At 44.0% G+C, this 22,488-nt stretch overlaps 1 protein-coding gene across 1 annotated transcript; it reads right to left on the bottom strand.

Moving 5' to 3' along the window:
- Window positions 1-2,780: 2,780 nt before the first annotated feature.
- On the bottom strand, window positions 2,781-21,246 carry mtpn (myotrophin). Its single transcript, XM_010892590.5, has 5 exons — window positions 21,116-21,246; window positions 20,848-20,949; window positions 15,408-15,521; window positions 13,074-13,157; window positions 2,781-3,674 (listed from the first exon to the last, which is right to left on the bottom strand). The coding sequence occupies exons 2-5, from the start codon at window positions 20,914-20,916 to the stop codon at window positions 3,588-3,590; spliced, it is 354 nt and encodes a 117-aa protein (XP_010890892.1). The 5' UTR covers window positions 20,917-20,949; window positions 21,116-21,246; the 3' UTR covers window positions 2,781-3,587.
- Between the last annotated feature and the right edge of the window lie 1,242 nt (window positions 21,247-22,488).

Below are 22,488 nucleotides of genomic sequence, written 5' to 3' on the forward strand. Positions count from 1 at the left end.
AGTCAAGGGATCAGCTATTATTTTGCTCAACCTGGAACAATTAGGGTTTGGACGAAACGTGGGTTTGCAGAAGGCCAGTTGCTTAAGAACATTATATTCCCCAAAAAAAGGGATGTTTTACCTTCTCATCTACGATTCAACCTAGCAATGCACAGGTGTTTGATTCCTAAACTGGCTTGTCTGGCCTGTTATTTTGACCCTACACTTGACCTTTTCTAATTGTATCTATTCACACATCCACTCTCCACTACTCTTAGTGGACTGCCAAACAATGCAGTTCATCTCCAAGAATAAATAGGCCCTTTAACAGAAGTGCAATTGGGTACCACTTTAGCATAATCATTATACTTCACACACGTACATTAGCCCTGTTCCAGTGAGCTGCGCATTTTAACTGACAGGGATTCAATCCATCCAGACTTACTCCTAAAAACCAATGTCGCTAAAATTTTTATTGCGTCCTTTTGAATAAATGTGTATCAAGTGGACAGGGAAGATTTTTTGTGTTTCTCACATTTCATAATTGCAATAAATTATACAAAAACCTTTGTTTTAGAATGTATCATGTTTGATGACTACCATTGAAGGTTAAGTTAAATGGGCTAATAATTTTATCAAAACATTGTAATGAAAAAAAGAAAAAAAAAAAGAGCTAGGATGGATGGTGTTCCAACTGGGAGGGTTACTGACCAGGTTCACAACATTCCAAGGACTGTCAGGGGGCAAAAAACATAAGATGCAATAAGTGATGAACGCTGATGTCAGATGGTACATACTAAAAAGTTGTCTGTTTGAGTCAAGCATTAATTAGTGAAGTCTGAAACAGATCAGGGCCTGGTCTCCTCACAGTAAGTTAGTGCTGTGTAGTGCAGACTGCTGACTGGGATGCATTCATTCCAGAACAACAACCATTCAGCCTAGTTGCAAAGCATTAAGTATAACAGATTCTTTTGAAGAAAATGCCCATTGTATTTATTGGACAAAACGGGGATGTAACGACCTGTGTGTAGCCAGTAAAAAAGTTGGAATAGAAATTCTGCAACGAAAGCATTTTTGATCGGCAAAAAACATCATGCCCTCAACTTTCCTCGGTGGAGAAGAATGTGCCTGGCAGATGACCCACGTCTAAAAGCATCAGGGAGGCAATGCAGTGGTCACACTCCCCCATACCAGCACGATTCCTCATTCAACTCATCTGCCAGAAGCCTATCAGAGAGCGACACTCACAGACATCATTTCAAAGAAATGCTGTGCTCCGTCTCAAGCGGTTTGTTCTGGAACATCAGTTTGAAAGGGAGACTTCGTTCAGGTCAAGCTCATATGGACATGGACTGATTTATTTCCTGTAACTCGTGGATTTGAACAAAAGACAAGAAAATATCACACAAAGACGTCGATCTCTCTCTGCTCCAGTTGCATAATTTCAACACTGGAAATTACACAGCCCTTCCCTCAAGCTTTTATTTTGTAAAGTCAGAGGCAGAGGAGAGAGAAACAGACCATGACAGACAGTTTTCTGTTGGTCCTTGAAAGGCAACTTGCTAGGTGTTTATAAACTGACTAAGAGGTCATAACATGGTGAAAGAGCAAGTTCTATAGTTCACCTGAAGTGGGGGCCCTTCCACAAAAAAGGCAGCACAGTGAACAATATGAGGGAGTTATTTTTTCCCCCTCTGCCAGTGACGCGTTCACCACAAACAGCCCAGACAGTATAATGAAGAATCAATGGCTGCCGCTCGTTATTTATTCAGGACACAACACACACGGCTCCAGGCTCAGACAGTTGGAGGAGGGCTTCGCTTCTGCCGCCGCTACGAGTTAGATAAAGACACAAGCAATACTCAGGTCATCCAGATTGAGGGCATGGCTGAATACAGAAGCTCTAGGTACGGATTGCCGTTCTGGGGGCACAAAGCACCTAGGTTAGACGGCAGCCACACAGGTTTGTGCGCACAGTGTGTAGCTGTATACGAAGGCACTACAATAGACAGCATGCAAGTGTTCACCGCTAAGGAGGCTCAGTGTTGACAGACAACGGTGTGTCTTTGTTAAAAGATGGACCTTGAGTGAAGTTCTAGCAGCCGACAGGAAAACAAACGACTGTCACACAGTGATTCATTTGAAGATTTTTTTTTTATTTACGTTTACAGACTTTTCCTCACAACAATGCCAGAGAGAAAGCGTTTGTCTTTTGTTGCCGTTGCGTTGTAAATCTTTGAAAGAAACCAAGAGAAAGGCGGCCATTTGGGAGAGCAAAATAGTAGCAGAGGCAGTGGTAAAATGTGGCGGAGCCAGCAGGGCCACTAATCAAACCCAGAGCGAGAGGAACGATTACTTCCCCGATCCACAGTCTCAACCCTAAATCCCTATACCCGCTGTTCAGAACACCCCACCCCGATCCAATTTATCTAATACAAAACAGACAAACTGCAGCAACAAAGAAATGCAGATCAGAACATGTTCAAAACTCACTCAAAGAAATATGCAAATCTTAATTCCTGCCCTAAAGGTCAAGGTTTACACGACGTCATCATATTTTCATACACAGCAATGGTTTCATTAACAGAATAATCAATATTTTTAACATTCATTTTTTTTTTAATAGCCAACACGGTGATTAGTCAAGAGGGTATGTACGCTATGACATTACTAGGGTACTCTTGGGATCAAATGTTTAGTGTGATATGTTTTGAGTGAAGGGTTACGTAGAGACTGAGTAACCAATATTATCAGTGACCTAAACAGGGATTAACCCCACCCCCCCCCCCCCCCCCCCCCCCCCCCCCCGCCCCATACAGTACAACGACCCCACCCCAGGTCAAACACAGGACAGTCAGGCAGATCTACAGCACACAACCATTGGAACGGGGATGCCACACAGTGATAATGGAAGGAATCTTTACAACCGCTCTCTCCTCTCTAGTACAACTGACATTTGTAAAATGAATATAATAAACAAGTGCCGTTGGAATATTGAGAAGAGCAAAACAAAATGTTAAACCATATTGGTTTATTATTAAATATGTCTGGGTTTACTGCCAACCTTTAAGGGGGTAGGGAGGGGAGTGGCGTGCCGAGCACACAAGATTTGACAGCTATCGTAATTTGAAGAGTTAAGCTCTAATCATTTTTACATTGCATGCTTTGTGTGCTCAGGGTCCAAGCCTGGGTGCTACCCCTCAGTGTGTTTGGTCCCCGAGGGAGACACGAATGACATGTCCATCCAATCAATGGCTACTGAAAATAGTCAAGAAGAGAAAGAATCCCCAAAACATAAAAAAAAATAAAATTAGTGAAAACCAAAGAAAACCCAGCAAACAGACAAAGCAGTGTTGAAGACCGAGGACGGGGGAAGGGGCGTTGAAGACCGAGGACGGGGGAAGGGGCGTTGAAGACAGAGGACGGGGGAAGGGGCGTTGAAGACAGAGGACGGGGGAAGGGGCGTTGAAGACAGAGGACGGGGGAAGGGGCGTTGAAGACAGAGGACGGGGGAAGGGGCGTTGAAGACAGAGGACGGGGGAAGGGGCGTGTCCGCCAGTCTGTCCCAGGAACCACTGCTGTCCGTCTGTCCCTTATAGGCCCCCGGCTTACTTGAGGAGAGCCTTGATGGCGTCGGTCTCGGCAGCTTCAAAGGCGCTCAGGCCGTCTGGTCCTTTCCGCTCCTTGTCCGCTCCCTGAGAGAGAGAAAGACAGACCGACATGGTGGCAGGACATTACAGCGGGTCATTAAGGGGTCCACCCAAGGCTAAGGCTAGAATCGCAGACCCTCCACCCACTTGAAGTCACCGGTTCACTCTGTGAGGAAGTAGACCATCAATCAATCACATTTATTTATAAAGCCCTTTTTACAACAGCAGTTGTCACAAAGTGCTTTTACAGAAACACCCGGCCTTAAACCCCAAGGAGCAAACAACAGTAGTGTTGAATTTCAGTGGCTAGGAAAAACTCCAGAAGGAGGACGAATTTTAGGAAGAAACCTAGAGAGGACCCAGGCTCAGAGGGGTGACCAGTCCTCTTCTGGCTGTGCCGGGTGAGATATTAAGAGTCCAAATGGAATAATTAATAAATGCATGTGGGCTAAATCCAGAGTCTATTTCAATTTAGACTAGGTCAGAAGTATGACCAGATGGACAAGGACAGCAACGGGCCCCCCAAACCAGGTACTCCACAGATGTGGACCAGGACCTAATGTCCTCCTAAAGGACCAATGTCCTACACACCACAGCCAGGATGTACTGCTGGACTCCGCCTCTCTCAAAGCACATTATAATGGACAGTCCTAACATCTAATCACCTATTTTGCATGGCTTATTATAACAATATTAAATAAATCTGTGCCGTATCTAGCTTTGGCCGGTATCCTTATTATTATGGGCTGGCCAGCATTACAATATTGTTGTAAATCAGCCACGTCGACAGTTTTACTGTCAATGGTAACAACACTACTTTGTGCAAAGAGCGTAGTTGGGCATTACACAGCTGGGCAAAGTGCCAAATTGCCTACATATTCTAGTTTGCCATAGAGGCCCATTTTAATCACTTTGACTGTGTTGGATGATTATTGCCTTTTGCCATGGAGGCCCATTTTAATCATCAGCTTTTCCATGTCGAATGACTATTGCCGTTTGCAGCGGACACTCTGCTGTTGAGCTTGGGGTTTTAAAAGCTTAAATTGGCCTTTTATTCCAGCCCCAATTCCACTGAATGGGAATCGTTAGACTGGCCATATAGCCTACGCTTTCAACATCAACCAGCAAATCAATCTAGGAGGACAGTAAGAAAGCACAGCAGACATTTTTGTATTTGAACAGCCCAAATGAAATAGCCCTACAAGTGAGCAAAGTTGGACTTTGATTTAGCGAGTGAACAAGGCGGGAATTTTTGTAAATTGGGCCAGCACTTAAGATGGCTATCCAAACTGCATCCGGTTTTGATGGGGATTCCCAAAGGGAAAGTGGCTAAGGCTAGTGCTTAGCGGGGCTGGCACAAAATCACAACAGGACAATAAATGACATTGCCCAACACTAATCCTTATCCAATCCCCTCTTGAATGTAAAAACAAGCCATGCAAACACCCCTCAACATGGACTCGAGAGGGGAGGTTTTCGCTGTGCCGTTAACGCACGTTTCCAGTGCACGTGACAAACTTTGATTCGGTGAGACCCGGAGGGAATGTCAATGAGAGCAAAGGGGAATGTAGCATGGGCTGCCAACAACAGAGGGGCCTTGTCAGGAGAAGACCAGCCAATGGGTGGTGAGGCATTACCAGAGCGACAACAACGTTAATGGAAAAGCAGGAGCGAGGACACTGTAGGGAGACTTGTCCCTTTGTCTGGCCTGCCAACTCCAGCCTCTTAGCGGGGGCTTACGGAGCTGGGGCAGAAAACACGCCATTGTTGCGTGGAGAAGCCTGAGCCACTGAGTGAGAAAATGCGATAGAGTGGGAAGTTATGTGAGTGGTGTGTGTGAGTTAGTGAGAGGCTGTGTGTCGTGCCACAGGGGCAGCGGAGCGAGGCCCAGGCTACACGGATTAAACAGGATTGGGTGGATACCCTCCCAAACAGGCATCTTTAATTGGGGAAAAAAGACAAGTTTGTCCTGACGCAACTTTATGAAAAGTAACAAAAACACAGACAGGATCAGTGACGTGTGTTGACTAGCGTCAGTGACAGTGCGTGACCTTCCATAGCGGGGTGACAGTAACACGGCAGCTCAGAGCACTGGTAAAAGCGGTTACACAAATCATCAACCTGCAGGTCATAAGGCATATTGAGAAGAAAAAGCCTTTGGAAGGTGTGTTACCGACGCATCTTCAGGCCCGGGCCATGCGGATTGACTGCACAAAAAACCAAGGCCAAAGACGTGGAGGATGAGGCAAATCTCTGAGAGGAAATCATTAGCTAGTAGCTTTCGCTGGCGGGGGGGGGGGGGGGGGGGGGGTGGAGGGCCTTTATGTACCAGCGCTCCACTGGCCTCATTTACTCCGTAGCAAACAGCCAACCTTCACCATGTGACCCTCACCAACGGTCAAATCCTAGGTGTGGTCAATACTCGGCGCGGGGGAACGCTGCTAGCAGACACCTACAGCGGGCTTCCAGCAACAGATAATGAGCGCTCCCGGACTCATTACAGCGCCGAAACCGGCCAGCTCTATCGTCCCGTGAAGACCACCTTGTGTTGTTGTTGTCGTCGTCATCGTGCACTGCCACTGCTTTTCACACTCCCCTGGGTTCTGCTGGGGAGGGGGGGGGGGGGACAAAGCCCGACCCATCCCCAGTCCCTTGGTTACATTATCTATCAGGGACATCCACCGGTCACCACTTACAGTAATGAGCTAGTCTGAATGGAAGTAATGATGATGGCCTGCAAACACCTGACCGTCTAAACAGAATCCGACCAGGAAGCCATCGAAGACAGCCCCGGCGGCTGAGTGAGACGTAGGCCGGCCCTAATGAATAGGAATGGCCCAGTCATATAAGGGACTGCAACCTGAAGCAACTGAGCAGAACAATGACACGGTGGGTACGCCAGAGCCAGCGGTAATAGGGTAAATGGCCAAGTTTTCCATTAAGTCTGCACAACGCAATAATTGAGAGGAAAGGAGAGCCTGCCCATGCATAATCAACCAGGACCTGTGTCGCCCTGAGGAATGGTTATAAATGCAAGGCTTACAGGAGTCTATTGACTTGCTCTCCTCCAGTCAAGCACTGTGGGGCTGTACGAAAGGAATACTTTCTATGGCCCTAAACGAGAGAGGAAAATAAAGGAGAGGGATCGATGTCCGTGTCAGGACGGAGCAGCGCAAATCTGCTGGTTGTACTCCGCTCAATGAAGAGGGAGGGGAGAGGACAGCTAATTGACTGAAACAACGCAGGTGAGGACGGAACACAAACAGGGTGTGTGCGGGTGCTGAAATGAAATCAATTTTAGGCTATAGAAATTCCAAGAGCACTGGATGTCAGTCCACAGAAGACCGGATCCTCCTCTAAAGTTGGGAGAAGCTCAGTAGTGTTGTTGAAACCCCAGTACCAGCATGGCTTAACAAGTCTCTGGTTACTAGCTAACCATAAGCTACATTTAGATGGAGGAAAAGGTCGTTGGCAACATCTGACTAACTCAATTCCTGATACCTATGTGGTAAGTCCATCAAAACTGTTAAATTATAAAAACGTAAAAGTGTGTGCCCCGTTTTTTGTGATCTGAAATAAAATTAGAGAAACATTCTACAGACACAAAAAGCGTATTTCTCAAAGTGTGCCCAAGTTTGCTTGCAAAGTTAGTGTTCATTATTCCATTGTCAAGATAATCCCTCCACCTGACAGATGTGGCATATCAACAAGCTGCTTAAACAGCATGATCATTACACAGGTGCGCCTTGTGCGGAGGACAAAAAAATTCCCCTAAAATCCAGTCCAGTTTTATCCCAACACACAATGCCACAGATGCATCCAGCTTTGAGGGAGCGTTCAAATGGCATGTTGACAGCAGAAACGTCCACCAGAGCTGTTGCCAGATCATTGAATGTTCATCTACCATAAGCAGTCCTCATTTTAGATAATTTGGCAGAACATACAATTGGCTTCATAACCACACACCACATGTAACAACGCCATCCCAGGACCTCCACATCAAGCTTTCTTGTCCGAGTGATCATCAGAGACAAGCCACCTGGTGCTTGCACGACCGATACATTTCAGCATAAACTGTCAGAGAGCGTCTCAGTGAAGCTTAATTACATGCCAGTCGTCATCACTAGACCGGACTGCAGTTTGGCATCGTAACCAACTTCAAAAAGGCTAAAGAGTACCTTCAATTGCCACTGGCATGCTCAAGAACATTGCTCTTCGTAGATTGATCCCGATTTCAACGGTACTGTCATTAACTCAGTAAAACCTGAGAACTTTACATGTAGGGTTTATATTTTTGTTCACAATACATTGTAACTGATTTGTGCGTTTCAACCAGCTTCAAAAATAGTTTTGTCTGCTTTAATATTTTACCCCGCATGTGATCACCACATCATAGTCAAGCTGCCTAAAAGGCGAAAGATTTAATTCTGCACATTCAAATGAGTTACTGATTCTCCATATGAATGATGTTAATGGACTCCTGGCCTAATCTATTTATATACACTGTTAATTCATAATTAACAAGCCTTGATCTCCAGTGGCTTTTGGACTGTAGTCAAGTGAGCGCCTCTCCCTCAGCCTGCTGGCTGGCTAGGCATCAAAACAGGGTTAACAGGCTTTTCATAATGCAGGACCCCCAACCACAGCGCCCACGAGAAGGGCCAGGGGAAGCCCCCAGGGCACACTGCAGAGACGATAAAGCATGTTTCACAGGGACCCTCAGATAGGTCTGATCCAATAGGAGTCACCATGAATCACACCTAATTCTGGAAGTAATGAGCGGGCATGGTTCAATTCCGCCACGTTTCTTGAAGCTGAACCAACATGCAGACATGAATGAATGGGAAGATATTAAAGCACTACTGCTCTTAAGGTGTAATGACGGGAAGGGTAAAGACAACTGAAGTGATAGCGTTTCAGTCTCACTGCTGATTTGTGCTTCTGACCTTTAGGCAGCGCTGTTTTAATCCCTCCCCTATTGGTTAAGGGAGCTGAAATGTGTGATCGGGCAGCTGTGCAACACAAACCAACTAATATCACCATATCGGGCATGATCCCTTATCAGATATGCCCTAGGCTGTCTGTGACCCGGACTGGTTTAATGACAGACACAACCTTCTTGAATCTGCCCGAGAGAACTTAAATTGCTAATAGACCGCAGCGAGACTGCTGGTGCAGGTGATTTGTTGTGTTGCCGGCATACAAAGAAGGCTGACGATTGGCAGTTGAACATAGGCAAGTAGTGGCGTGTTTTGGCGTTGGTGAGAAAGTAGTCCCATCACAGGTACAACTGCTAAGGACACCTGCATAACTCCTGAAGCGATGTGGTGTGTCCAGGCTGATTCAAACTGGCTGGGACTCCAATTGCTTACACAAAGGGAATACTAGCCTTTTTCAGTCGAACAATTGAAAAATCAAAGCAAACTTTGTAGGCTATATTTCATAAACAACTTCAACTGTGACAACCCCCCCCCACCCCACCCCCACCACCCACCCCCCCAAAAAAAATGCATGAATGGTGGAAAACGCAAAGCAGGCAAACTGGACAAAGTGCAAACAATTTAAAACTGGATGGAAGAGCAATTAAACGGGTTCTGGGTATGGATGGTCATCCGATCACAAAGCTGTAAATGGGGTCCGACACACACACCTACACACACACACACACACACACGTTTGTACAGCTACCCTCATGGGGACCAGAAAATAGAAATTGCATGCTCCCTTGCCCTAAACTTAACCCTAAACCTAACCTCAATCTCAATAATGTAACATTTATGCCTAAACTTTACCTAGATGTAATGCCTTACCTTAACCCTAAACTTAACCAACAACGCCTGGACCTTAAAGAAACCCCAATTCTAACTATAAAATCAATTGTAAGTTTGACCCTAAACCTAAACCCTGAGCCGGAAATTGACTTTTGCCTCATGGGGACTGGCAAAAGGTCCCAATTAAGTGATTTTTTTCTGGTTTGACTATACTCATTGGGACATTTGTTCCCCATTCGTTCAGTAAGACCTAACCCACACACACACACACACACACACACACACACACACACACAATCAATCAACACACACACACCTACACCCACACAGATCACATCGCGCGCTAAAGCCGTTTGTAATTCTAATGACATGTCTGAGCTCCTGAGAGAGAGCAGGGACATAAAAAAAAGCACAATCACAGAAGGTAATGAAAGAGAAGTCCATATCACGCTTCTACCCTATGAGGGTGAGTAACATCCATTTCACAGCACTTTGGCTTGTAATCAGAGGGAGACGCAGAGAAGAGAGGGTGAGAGAGAGGCATAGCTAGAGAGAGAACGGGACTCCACAGGGCTGACTGTTAGATAACTCAGGGACCTGTCAATTCTACGTGGCTGCCGCCACAGGTACCGCAACAAGGCAATGCACCATGATAAGCGATAAGCTACCAGCTGGGAAAACGTTTGCTTAATCTAAACGAAATCCAGTGACTGGGTGTAAGTCTACTCTAAGAGGTGCCTGAATAATTTTTTGTATACATACACAGTGTTTCACAAAACTGAAGTCAAAAATCACTACACTGCCCCTTAATCTTTTAGATTTTCACTTATTTGAAACATTTGTTTTACCTGAACAATACCCCAAAACAAACATAGCCTACATTATGATTTGTGGTTATCACAAATACTGAAATCCTAAAAAGAAAAAAGCTTAACAAAAGTACAATGGCTCTATTAATAAATAACTCAATGATCTTGTCCATGCCATGACCATACATACAAATGTAATACAGAAACTGCATTAAAAGCAACACCATGTGTGTTTTTATAGAGCAGAAAACAAGAAGTGGTTGCTTACAAGAAGTTCTGTTAGGACATCCAAAGAGCCAAGACAAACGGTGAAAGCGTCTGTACCAAAATAATATCCTATAACTAAACTATGGCCCTCCTCGGATTTTCCATGGATCTGAAACAATCAAAGGGACACTCAGCTCCAAGGCATCCATTGACAAGCCTACCAGACGCAAAAAAACTCCTCATCTTACCATAAGGCAAGTGACATTGGCAAGTTCCAGGCGTTAGATAACGAGATAAATGTTGATGCCCTTACCGGATTTGAAGCCAGGTCTCCCATGTGAGTCTTTAACCACAACACCACAGTGCTATACGTTTCCCCAGTGCCAGTAAAGCAACACAACATTAGATTTTGTTACGTAGCAACAATACGTTTGAATACTTCGCTAGACACCATTAGGCATTGTGTTAAATTGACTAACGTTTCTTATGAAGTTGTCCTCCACCACAAATATCATCTATAAAATGTATGGCTTTTGACAGCTTATTAGCCAGTAATAGGCTTACTAGATTTTCTTTCATTCAAGAATGACAATAACTGACTTTTTCATCAAGTGAAAAGACGAGAGAATCAGGGAAACCCCTACTCTTTTCCTGCCAAAGGGGTTTTGGGCAGTAAAAGACGCATGGATGCGTACTTCGAATATCCACCAGAAATAGTCGCAATATAACCATGAACAGGTTTATTTTAGGCTTATAACGCAGCTACTGAAGGTTGTGCTTTGGCTGTGATGAGAGTCAAACACGGGACCTATTGGTTACAGGTCTGCGTCTCTAACCATTATGCTATTTAACAAGGGGTAGTTAGTCAGTCAGTCAGACACACACACATTTGCTCTTCTTGGCCAGGATCCACATACGCGGCCCGGCAAAGATTCATTACGAGAACTTGAAGTTAACCAAAAGCACATTGTGATCAATGGGAAAATCTTTAAGTGACATGAAATCTGAAATCTATGAGAGAAAACAGAATGAGAACAGTGCACAGAGACTTCGGATCAGACACCTACACACTGAAACCCAATTAGCAACAGGTGTGGCATTTGAGTAATGCAAACTCTCCTGTAGGCTTACTGATAAACATGACATAACCGCTACTTGCCACCGACCAAGGGTGGTATGGAGCGACTCACCCTGACAGACAGTTACGTAGTTAAAATCTGTCCAGTTATCAACATGTTGCTGATCGGAATCACCAAGGCACTACCGCTAATATCCTGTTGAGAAACAGCTAACTGTTCCCATAACTTCTCACATCAGCAATTTTTTGTCAATAGATGACTGAATGTACGGGTTGCACATTTGATTAGGCTACCCCAATGGGTTCATCATTAGCAAAATCAAAGTGTTGACAACACTAACTCGGATTCAACACCATCACCAGACCAACAACGTTTATGGAAACCATAAAAGCTGGAAACCACTTTTGGTCTGGATTTTTTTTTTCACATTGTCACATCTACTGTACATAGCTCCCCCTGTGTTGATTCACCAAGACAGTTAAACTTAACCATCTACTGGTATAAGGCATTCATGCATTGCATTGAAGGGGGCTGCAAACCACTTTTCTGAAATGAAAAGACACAGGTGTGTAAAAACCCAACCAGGATGTGATCACTTGGTTGCCAGGCTAGGATTCTGATTTATTTACGTGCAATTGAACAAAAAACATGGTAGAACTAGCTCACTTTGTGCCACTATGTTTCATCTTGAAATAAACATGATAATGTCTCTTTAGAAAACTGTTTCAGCAATTATTCAAGCCATCAACAGCACCTACACAAGCCTAAGAGGGAGTCTGTGAGCAGTTGACAACCAAACCACTAGGAAATGCATGTGTGCTTATTTTCACAATATATGCTACTAGGTACCAAAGCAGTAGTTTGTTATGTTAGCTAGCTACCATAATCAAGACCCATATAAAAATAGGCAAACCAGGTAGACGTTAAATGTGTCTTTTGTCTGATTGTCGAGTTCTCGTCTATATACAGAGCCTTCGGAAAGTATTCAGCCTCTTCGGTTTCTCCACATTTTGTTGTGTTACAGAATTTACATCACATCAAATTTTTGAAATGTGAAAATATCCCTTGTACATAGGTATTGAGTAAATGGCTTATTTCTAGCAGTCACAAAAATTTCATGGCAGAAAAAAATAACAATTATGTCTGCTTTACTTCTGGTCCACCTAAATACTTCTGAATTAATCGCAGTGGCAGATGTTACTTGTTTTTTTAATAAGAGCAGATAGAAAAGCATTGCTGTGGCCAGCTAGTAACAGCAGCATGTGTTAGTCTTAGTGTTGACCGACCCATGTTGATCAGGAAGTGTATTCCAGGGCAGAAAATGGTATTCGAGCTGGGGCGTGCTAGTGGGAGAGCAGCATAAACTGAGCTAAACATCACTAACCAATAAACAGCAGCAGTAGTGCATGATTATATCTGGGAACATTCCAGACTATCCAGTGCTCTCAACACAAAACACTGGGGCAGGCCGGGCCAGGCACTCACTACTGGGACTCTATTGTAGCCCTTTGTCATAGGAGTTAGCTCATCAGCACTTGTTTTGTTTCTGTTTGCATGCGTGTGCGCGTGCGCGTTTACCTTTTCTAGCAGAATCTTGACACAGGAGCAGTGACCCTCGTAAGTGGCAGAAAGAAGTGGAGTGATGCCGTGTTTGTCGGGGGCCTGTGGGAGACAGTCAGAATGGGGAAGCAGACAGAAAGTGAACAGGTTTGTGTGTAGACTGGCGTCATACATAAGTGGATCACTGGGCCGTTCCTGCCTCCTACACAAGGGCACATCTCATTATCGCAGCAAATAATTCCTGAGAGAGAGCAGATTTTTTTTGCCTCTCTTATCATTTCAATGAATTACTCAGAAGGAAGTCACTCTGCCAGCACATTTATCTTCTCAGTTCCAGAGCCCAGGCCTTATCTATAAGGAGTGTTGGGGGGGGGGGGGGCAGCGAGTTGAACAACATTTAGAAGTTTTGTTAGTGATACACCGTTCTGCTCTCTTTCTAGTCTCATAACAGCTACATGGATTGATGTGAAAATGAGAACTGTTGTAGAGATCCCACATTGATACGGATGATGGAGGCTGGGGAAGGAGCCAGTTCTACAGCCCCACGTGTTGGTTCACCTGCACACGGCATCAAGGTACGGCATTCCCGCTGTTGCCATCATCTCTGTCTATCTGGGAATAAAGGGAACGCGAGCCAAACGCAGGTTCATTTAGCTAGTGATGGGTAAATATATCAACCTTAACAGCCACATTGGCGAGTGGCCATCGAGCGCAAAGGGGGGGGGGGGGGGGGGGGGGGGCGGACATCCACCCAGAATCTACTAACCTACAGCAACACCACAGCATGAATAACGGAGTCCTCTAACCAGATACTCAAACCAGGCTCCATTTGCACATGCAAGATTTTGCAAAAGAGAGCATGCTGCTGAATGAGTGGACATGGGCTATTTTCAACTCACAGATAAAACCGTAAGCACAGGCCAGCAGCGCAAGACTCACTGTTGAACATTTAACATGGCATCTGCTGTCCTGGGGGGGGGGGTTGAGAAACAGAACCCCAAAAGCATTAGTCATAAAGACTGTGTTTCAGTATGCCTATTGTAATAAAAGACCCTAATAACGTACACACTCAGTGCTTAAGCATGCACATCCATTTTCAGTGACACTTGGCCTTTTTTCACTTTTTAACAAAATGGCTGGTAAAATATCCAAGCGGTCGGTACACTAACACCGGGGCCAAAAGAAAGTTTACTTTCCTCCCCATATGCATCCCCCTACAAAGTAAGGCATATGTTGGCTGAACCACAGAATGCCAAGAAACTACCCCGGACAAGCAATTCTGCAAGGTAGTGTTCCATATGAAATTAACCAACGTCTGGTGTACCAAAACTCAATAACGCTGTAGGATTGATCCAAGGCATTAGGCCCAGTTAGCAAGCTCTCCAAACAAACGGACATATGTATGTGGGAGCGTAACGAGAATTATTGGCCGGTAAGAGGCCGGTGACGGCCATAAGCACATACATGCCAGTACTGCCATATTGAAAGACTGAGGGGACTGACGATGAACTAAAGCCTCAACAGGTTCAGAACAGTTGTATTCCTAATAACAACCGCATGATATGCTAGGTAAAACAACATTAGCGCAAACATTAAAATACAATATTTACATTTTTCATTTGGCAGAGGCTTTTATCCAGATTCACGTCCAGACACAGTTACAATAGGGGCCTCTACCCTATACCTTGTTCATATCACAACCCTTCTTCTATCCTCTACTCCAGTGTAAAAGCAGATCAATTCTCTCCACTGCAGTGTGATGGTGTGTCTAGGCTCAGGGGAGCATTCTATCAGAATGTGGTCTGGCCAGTGTGGTGGTGTGTCTAGGCTCAGGGGAGCGTTCTGACAGAATATATAGTCGGACCACTTAGAGTGCGCCTCTCTGTATACCGACAGAATGAGCTGAGGAGGAGGCTTCAGGAGAAAGACAAGTCCAACAAAACTGGAATCCTTTCACTCCAAACAGCCAGCAATCTTTACGTGTCTAAACAACACAGACTACGGCAGTAAAATCATTACTATGCAGATGATTATAGGGCTTGACTATAGTAGAAGCATTGTATGAGTGGATTAGAACCAAGGGAATGCGGTTTTCCCTCGTGCTATTAGTTTACACAACAGGCAAATTAATGCAAACATGCAAGAACAGGGCAACGTTCCTACTTCCCTTTCTTGGTTGTCTGTCATCATTGGTACAGTATCTCTAACGAGTAGATGAGCAAAAACATTTGTTATTACCAGATGTTAATAGCACATAGAAGGGAGTTCGGGCAGTTTAACACCAGCACGCCAATAACAACTGTATCGGGCCTACAGAAGATGAACAGCAGCGCTCCCAGTAGCAGTGCTTACATTAACGTCGGCTCCCTTGGAGAGAAGGAACTCCAGCATCTCGGCCTGGCCGCAGTCAGCAGCGTAGTGGAGGGGCTTCCTGCCCCCCTCCAGGGTCCTGTTCACATCCTCCTCCTGGAAACACACAAACACACACCGTTACGATACCATCGCCAACTACACAACTCCCCCCTCCCGTCGAGACTTGAGGTCACCCAAGAGCTGGAAAGTAAACAGGAACAACATGAAAAACCCTCGCACGGACATGAAGACGATACGATCGTACGTGGAATCCATTCCTGTCATGCGGTACTCGGTTAACCCGTCGCTCCACCCCCCCCAAAAGCCAGCGCACAAACGCACCAAACAATACGACCCCCTCCCTGAGCCTCTCCACTGTGGTATTGTCAGGCCTCAAAACGGCCAAGCCTGAAGCAGAGAGGAAAGACAGATAGCGCTCTGATACACCACCGCCCCCACACGCAGCCTATTGTGTGGAGCGCCAGGCTAGCACCGGAGAGACAGTAGGCTACCCATTATAGAGACCTGTCAATCAGAGCAAGCAGCGCAGTCAGTGCCACATCATAACGCCTTCCATCATAACGCCCTCAGCTCTGCATTAGCCCACTTCCCGATGGCTGGCATTGTCAAGAGAAAGAGGAACGACATGTGTTTACCTGCTTATATATCCTGCTACCAAGCATGAACTAACCTTATGTCGGCTTTGAAGCATTTCTGTTGTACCACACCGGGCTAGCTACATGAGGGAGTTCAGAAGTATAATTAACAGCTCTACAGGTTACGGAGACGCACCAGCGTACAGGGGAACATGGAGAGGCTAGCCACCGCGGAGTCTGTGAAAACGCACCAGAGAAACCTATTCGATTACACGAGGCATCAGTACAACAGAGTGAAACCGGAGCGGGAATCGAATGAGAGCAACAGCAGGTTTATCCTACACCTTTATGTTGGTCACCAGGAGATCTGAAAAGGCAACCCGCAGCTGAGGCAGCCTTCATTCAATTGGGCGCCATGGCTCGGGAAAAAGTAGCCTACTGTTGATCCATGTGTCCGATACACAGCTTACGCATTTCAAACTGTGATTTAGACCCGTGGTTTGGGAACAACTGATTTAGACTAACGCAGGCTGACCAGAGCCTGGTCAGCATGACTCATTCCAGAGAAAACGATGCAAGTTGTGCTTTGTGTAGTTTGAATTTGAATAAGTAAATACAGGTCCCTATAACAATTTCTATGACAGCAATGTCTGGCCAAATAGCTTTAGGTTCCTGTATATTACAGCATAAGAATGTGACAACTGTGTTACATTTTTCTAACAAAACCTACATTAACTCAGTTACAAAACTGTCTTGCACCACCTGCACAGCTCACAGACAGATGGCCTGACATTCGCCTCTGAAATTCTCTGATGCAAAGAATTCATGGTTCCTTCAATTGACGGCACACTGTCCAGGTCCTGCTGAAGCCCACAAAAACATAACCACGCCACCAGTGCTATGAGGTTTCTCTTTGGTGAATGCAGTCATCACGAGGCCCATGTCACCCAAGACGTTCCACTTAGACTCATCGGCCCATAGACAACTGTCCCAGACCTGTTGAGGATCACCCAGGGGCTTTCTGGCAAATCCAAAACAAGCATTCAGGCTCTTCTTAATGAGCAGTGGTTTATTTGCTAAACAGCCAGGAATCCCAGTCGTGCCCAGTGCCTTTCAGCTGGTGGATTCATGAGCACTGACTTGAGCTGATGTGAGATGCCTGCAGTCGCCTGGATGTTGTGCTTTGGGACTTCCTGGATGAATTTCCACATTGCTCTGGGAAAGATTGTCAGGACAGCCACTCTGGGAAATACTGACTGACTTTGGTGAAGCCCCGAAGCCTTAAAATGGCATTGAAACACATTCCAGAGTAATATCCAGGAATTTATTTGGTTCACGGCATGATGTGGCTTTCAGTCTCAAGACATGGGCCAAATTCAGCCCAATACATATTTTGCAGGGCTGGCCCAAATCAGGCCTGACTGACTATCCTGGCAAAAAAACACCAGATAATCTTTATAATTAATAACTTTGAACTACCTAGCACACCAAACAGATGAAACAAACACCTAGGTGTTGTAATTTGTCTCTCAGACTCCCCCCCCCAGACAATACACAAAGATCTGACCAAATTAAATGTGAAAATGGGACACAGAACTCCTGACGGGGGCAAATACTTATTCCACAGCACTGTAGCCTACAGCAGCACCACATCACCCACAGAGCCCCTCCATGGTCTGCCTCTGGTATGATCACCCACAGAGCCCCTCCATGGTCTGCCTCTGGTATGATCACCTTAAATCACTCAAGGTCAAGGACAACACACGAACACAGCCGAAAATGAGATTCCACTTCCTCATTTTACACCAAATAAAACTAAATCCATTAGCCATGGTGGATTCTTATCTCCTAGTAGTTTCCAAACCTACAGGAGCTACGCCTGTGGGCTAACTGAAATTGTATCATTAGATTTGAGGGATAAGGGCAACTGCAGTGGATCACAGCCTTTAATATCCACATACATAATTAAATGTCTGAGCTGCCCGCATTTGAACAATCAAAATGACTATGGCTATTGGCAAGGAAAAAATGCTATGGGAAAGGAAAAGCCCATTCATCGTCATAAAAGAAACGGTCAAAACTAAATTTGTATCCTATTGCAAAGTAGACTGCAATCAGGGCTTATTGTAAATCGATGAGCAGCGCAGCACCCCATTGCAATAGAAACATTTCTTGTTCCTGGAAATAGCCACACTTCCTTTTGATAAGACTGAATTTTGATTAGACTGAAGTATAAAAAGTTGAAAAGAAAGCACATCAGCAGCTTACAATTTGATAAGTTAACGCAACACAAAATCAAATATTACACCACCCAAACACCTGTATTTACACAGTTATAAGCAAATCAATATTAATAAGAGATTTATAAATTAAATGTTCACACCCAGAGAACTAAAGAAAAATTTAATTAAAACATTGAAATAACTGAACATTAAATGCTACAGGTGTCCAGATTGAGTATACAGGCAACAATATTAAATATGAAAGCTGTTTGAACCACTCTGTCTTCATTTGGCGCAGTAAGCAACCTGCAGGGCAGCATGCCAAATGGCCCATTCCCTTATTTTCACATTTGCAATAGGTCATATCCTACATGCTCAGAAACATACAGTATGTGGTAGACTATTAACTTATTGCAAAATAACAATTAAAACTGTAGAACAAGGGACAGAGGAGAACAGCAAGCAGCATGTAATGTCTAATTGGGTAGGCTGACCCTTTTCACGATCAACCATAATATTCTTCATTCTATTGGTCTAATGGAATTCCATTTCAGGAAGTCTGTTTTTGCTAAAAATAATAATGAGAGAATTGCAAAACAATTGCAAGAGAGGTTAACTGCATTAGAAAGGAGGAAATTACTCCTTGCTGAACTAAACCTCACCATTGACTTCAGTAAATACAGCTGCAGTAAATATTACCATGACAAGCTAAACTTGAATGGGTTTTTTGTGAATATGCTATCAGTAATATAGTTAAATAAGCTGTCAGTAAACGGATTTATAACATCTGTGAACTGTGGACATTTGTCAGGTTGTCTCACAAGCAACTTAAAAATATACTGTGTTCATAATAAAAGCAACAGCAGATATACTATTGAATATGCCATTTACGCATTCTTCATAAACAATTTCTTATGACCGAGCTTAAAGCAGTGTAGCACAGTGAGCGAAACAATCTGAAAGTATCCTAAGGGAAACAAATCTCCCAAACAGTTTACATATTAACTAACAAAATTATTTGAAAGGCTACTATTACAAACCCTTATAACAATTTCATTTACATGGACTCGGGCCCTGAAAACGAGCTGCAAATATCTTACCCAGGTAAAAAACCTCACTGGAGGGGAGGACCTTGACACCATCAATATGACGGCTGGAGTCACTGATGCTAACCAGGGTGCTAGTTCCAAATAAGATGACAGTGTTTTTGCAGTTCAACTGCAGGAAACCTCACTCCATCCACACTTCAATGTCATGTAGTCAACTGACCACAAACAGTATTGCCTGTGTCAGCCAATGTGGCAAATACCCATCAGAGGACCATCAGCATAACAGTGAGAGATGAGTCCATGTTTCCTTGTGGTGGCATGTAGGCTTGTTCGCACCAAGCCTTGAGGGCACTCCCCATCAGACTCTCCATTACCGCTGTCTGACCGTCAAGGGCTGATGGATACGGATTTGGAGTGATTTACCTATTCTTTAGCAGGGGGATCTTATCCAGAGCTCCTTACAGCGGAGCGTGCATACATAAAAAAAAAAAATGGTACACGATATTAAGTGAGACTGGACCTGGACCTGGACCTGTCATGTAGGGTCTGACAGGCTAAAAGCTTCTTTGTGGGGTCCAGCACAATACCGAGGATGACCGTGTCAAAGGCTGCACTAAGATCATGGAGCTCAACTGGCAGCCAGAGTGACAGTATTCATGACCAGGTCATTTGTGAACATTAGGCCTAACAATGCCCTGAAACCTGACAATAAGGGCTCTAGCAATTTGTAAATGGCCATACTGTTCTTTATATAAAATATAAATTGCCAGCTATTCCCAGGTTGCTTCAATTCATAGTTCTAGATGAGTACACTCGAGCTCTGGTCAGCCAACACTAGTCTCCACCCAATTGCATTGTAAAAGGGAAAGTTGAGTTAGCTTGGCCAGAGTAAGTTAAAACCTGGCTGAATAGTTAAAACCAACCAAATCTAACCCATCTACACTCACAATTCAACTGTCAAAACAACGAGGCCCGAGACTTGACTAAAGATATACTTACACTACAGACAGCTAGCTTAACCATCAATGACTGATTTCCAAGTCGCAAAGCTAACCAGCCGTCTAATTAATATGTACTCTACTTGACCCCAACATGACATCGCCTTGTGTGCAGACATAAAACCATTATAGTCTATATACAACTAGTTAGGCTATCCAAATACCCCAGCTAAAATGGACAGACACTTACACGCTGAAGTAATTAGATCGCCACAAGCTGTTTCACAGAGTGGGATGCAACAACGAGTAGCCAGTGTAGTGATAGCAATTTGTGTCGCATGCTAGCTAACAACTGTATCTACCTAACGCCGTACCTAGTAACGCTATAAAAACCGTTACCCATTCTAGCATGCAATCTCATTTGCTTTTCAAACGTATATAAATTGTAACTTTACATTATCTAACTACAGTGAGTTGCCTGGTAGGTAGCTAACTAGTAAACTAGTGAACAGATAGCTTACTACCTAGCTAAGTTCTCTTGTAGTGTACAGTAGTTAGCTGGGGTAGCTAACCTTGCAACGCCACAGCTGAATAAATACAAAACGTCGCTGATTTGCGAGTAGATTATATCTTACCTTCATTAAGGACTTAACCTCGTCCAGGTCTCCATTTTTCAAGGCCCACGTCAATTCTTTATCCCCCATTTTTCTTGTGTTCAACAGTTCACTGCGGCTTCCCTGTAGAGAAAAGGCAGCTGTCAAGCTAGGCTAACGTTAGCTGGCTGACTGGTTATCAAACTTTAAGGCCAGGCAAGCAAAGCACCACAGATCCCTTGTTGGTCAAGGGAATAGTGTGTAAAATTTGCAGTGTAACAGAAATGTAATTATTTGTCAGGATGAGCACCTGGTACTTTTAGAGTGCAAGCAATTGTTGAAATTGTTAAAAAAAAAAGAAAGTTTCAAAGACACAGCAGTGCAGGGATCCGCCTTTCTCTCATGAAGCATTTCCGATGCCGCATACCCGGAAGTTCTCAGATAGGCTTTGGTTTCCACTAGAAGCTATAGTTACACAGTCAGATTCCACAGTCACAAAATCAACATGTGAATCAATAGGTTAGGTTTAAAATAACACTATTATTTATTTAAAATAGGCCTGGTACCAGGGTTATGACATTCAGGGTATGGAATCTGGTATAGAAAGCAGTGGTGAGAAACAAAACGTTTCATAGGTCATTCCACAAAATTAATTTGAAAATAAAGTAATAACACCATACAAAGTGAATTACATAATTATCTCCACAATTACCTCCCATTGTTAACTGACATTTCTTCTGATATTCACAATCAGAATCACCTTTAATCACTAGAAGAGGCTACACTTACACTAAGTCAGAATATTTAATACTTGGTGCAATGGTGCTTCTAGTGGTAGACAACATATTGGGAGAGACCAAATTCATCTGAGAAGACTATTTTAGAGTCTATTTAGACTACAACTATTGTCATAATCACAATTTAATTTAAATAACATTAACATTAAATCAAAATACACTTTTCCATTCACAGTAGCAACTAGTTACTCTTGCTGCTCTGTACACATAGCTTTTGCTAGACTGCTGACCTGGAAGGCGTACAGTATACACTCACTGACAGTGTTGTTTTTCTGGTCACTTACACAGCTCTCTCCATTGAACAAGGGCTGTTACTGGTGATAGAAGAATTGGTTGGGTGCCAGTGTGAGATGTTTTTAGTTGCTTCCGAGCAAAGACAAAATCTGATTCCATTTACGGAGCTGGAAGGACTTAGCATTTTCACGTCATTATAGTTTTATTCAGGTGAACAAGACTTGAGACGACATTTGCATCAGAGATACATTGAGAATGGCAATTGTCGCCCTCCACCTTCCGAGATGGGACACTTCCTATGGTTGCTGAGGTCTAAAGATTATGTCTCGCTCAATGTGTATTGGAGTGTAATGAGTGGTGACATAGAAAGTTAGGTTCTGAAGTCCTTCCGTCTCAGAATTAGAAAAAAAACATGGTGTCATTGGGAAGCAATTAAAACACTGGCACCTCAAAACATTTTACCAAACTATAACCAAAAACAGCATTTGTTCAAAGAAGAGGGCAATGTTAATGAAACAACATAGTCAGTGAGTTTATATGCTTTCAGTTACCTTTCCAAAAGTCTGCCAATAATTCAGAGCACTGTCAAATTGAGGGTTTTTGGCATAATATATAAGGGGTATACAATACAAACTCAATCCTCTCACAAAAC

This window comes from Esox lucius, chromosome 23, assembly GCF_011004845.1.
Source record: "Esox lucius isolate fEsoLuc1 chromosome 23, fEsoLuc1.pri, whole genome shotgun sequence".
Taxonomy (NCBI): domain Eukaryota; kingdom Metazoa; phylum Chordata; class Actinopteri; order Esociformes; family Esocidae; genus Esox; species Esox lucius.

Bases quoted from the DNA above. Each gene is read 5' to 3' on its own strand.
- mtpn (XM_010892590.5), bottom strand. From the start codon at position 20,916: ATGGGGGATAAAGAATTGACGTGGGCCTTGAAAAATGGAGACCTGGAC. The intron at 13,158-15,407 runs GTAAGCACTGCT...TGTCTCCCACAG, and splicing joins CCAAGGGAGCCGACGTTAAT to GCCCCCGACAAACACGGCAT. The intron at 3,675-13,073 runs GTAAACGCGCAC...TCTCTCTCTCAG, and splicing joins TCAAGATTCTGCTAGAAAAG to GGAGCGGACAAGGAGCGGAA.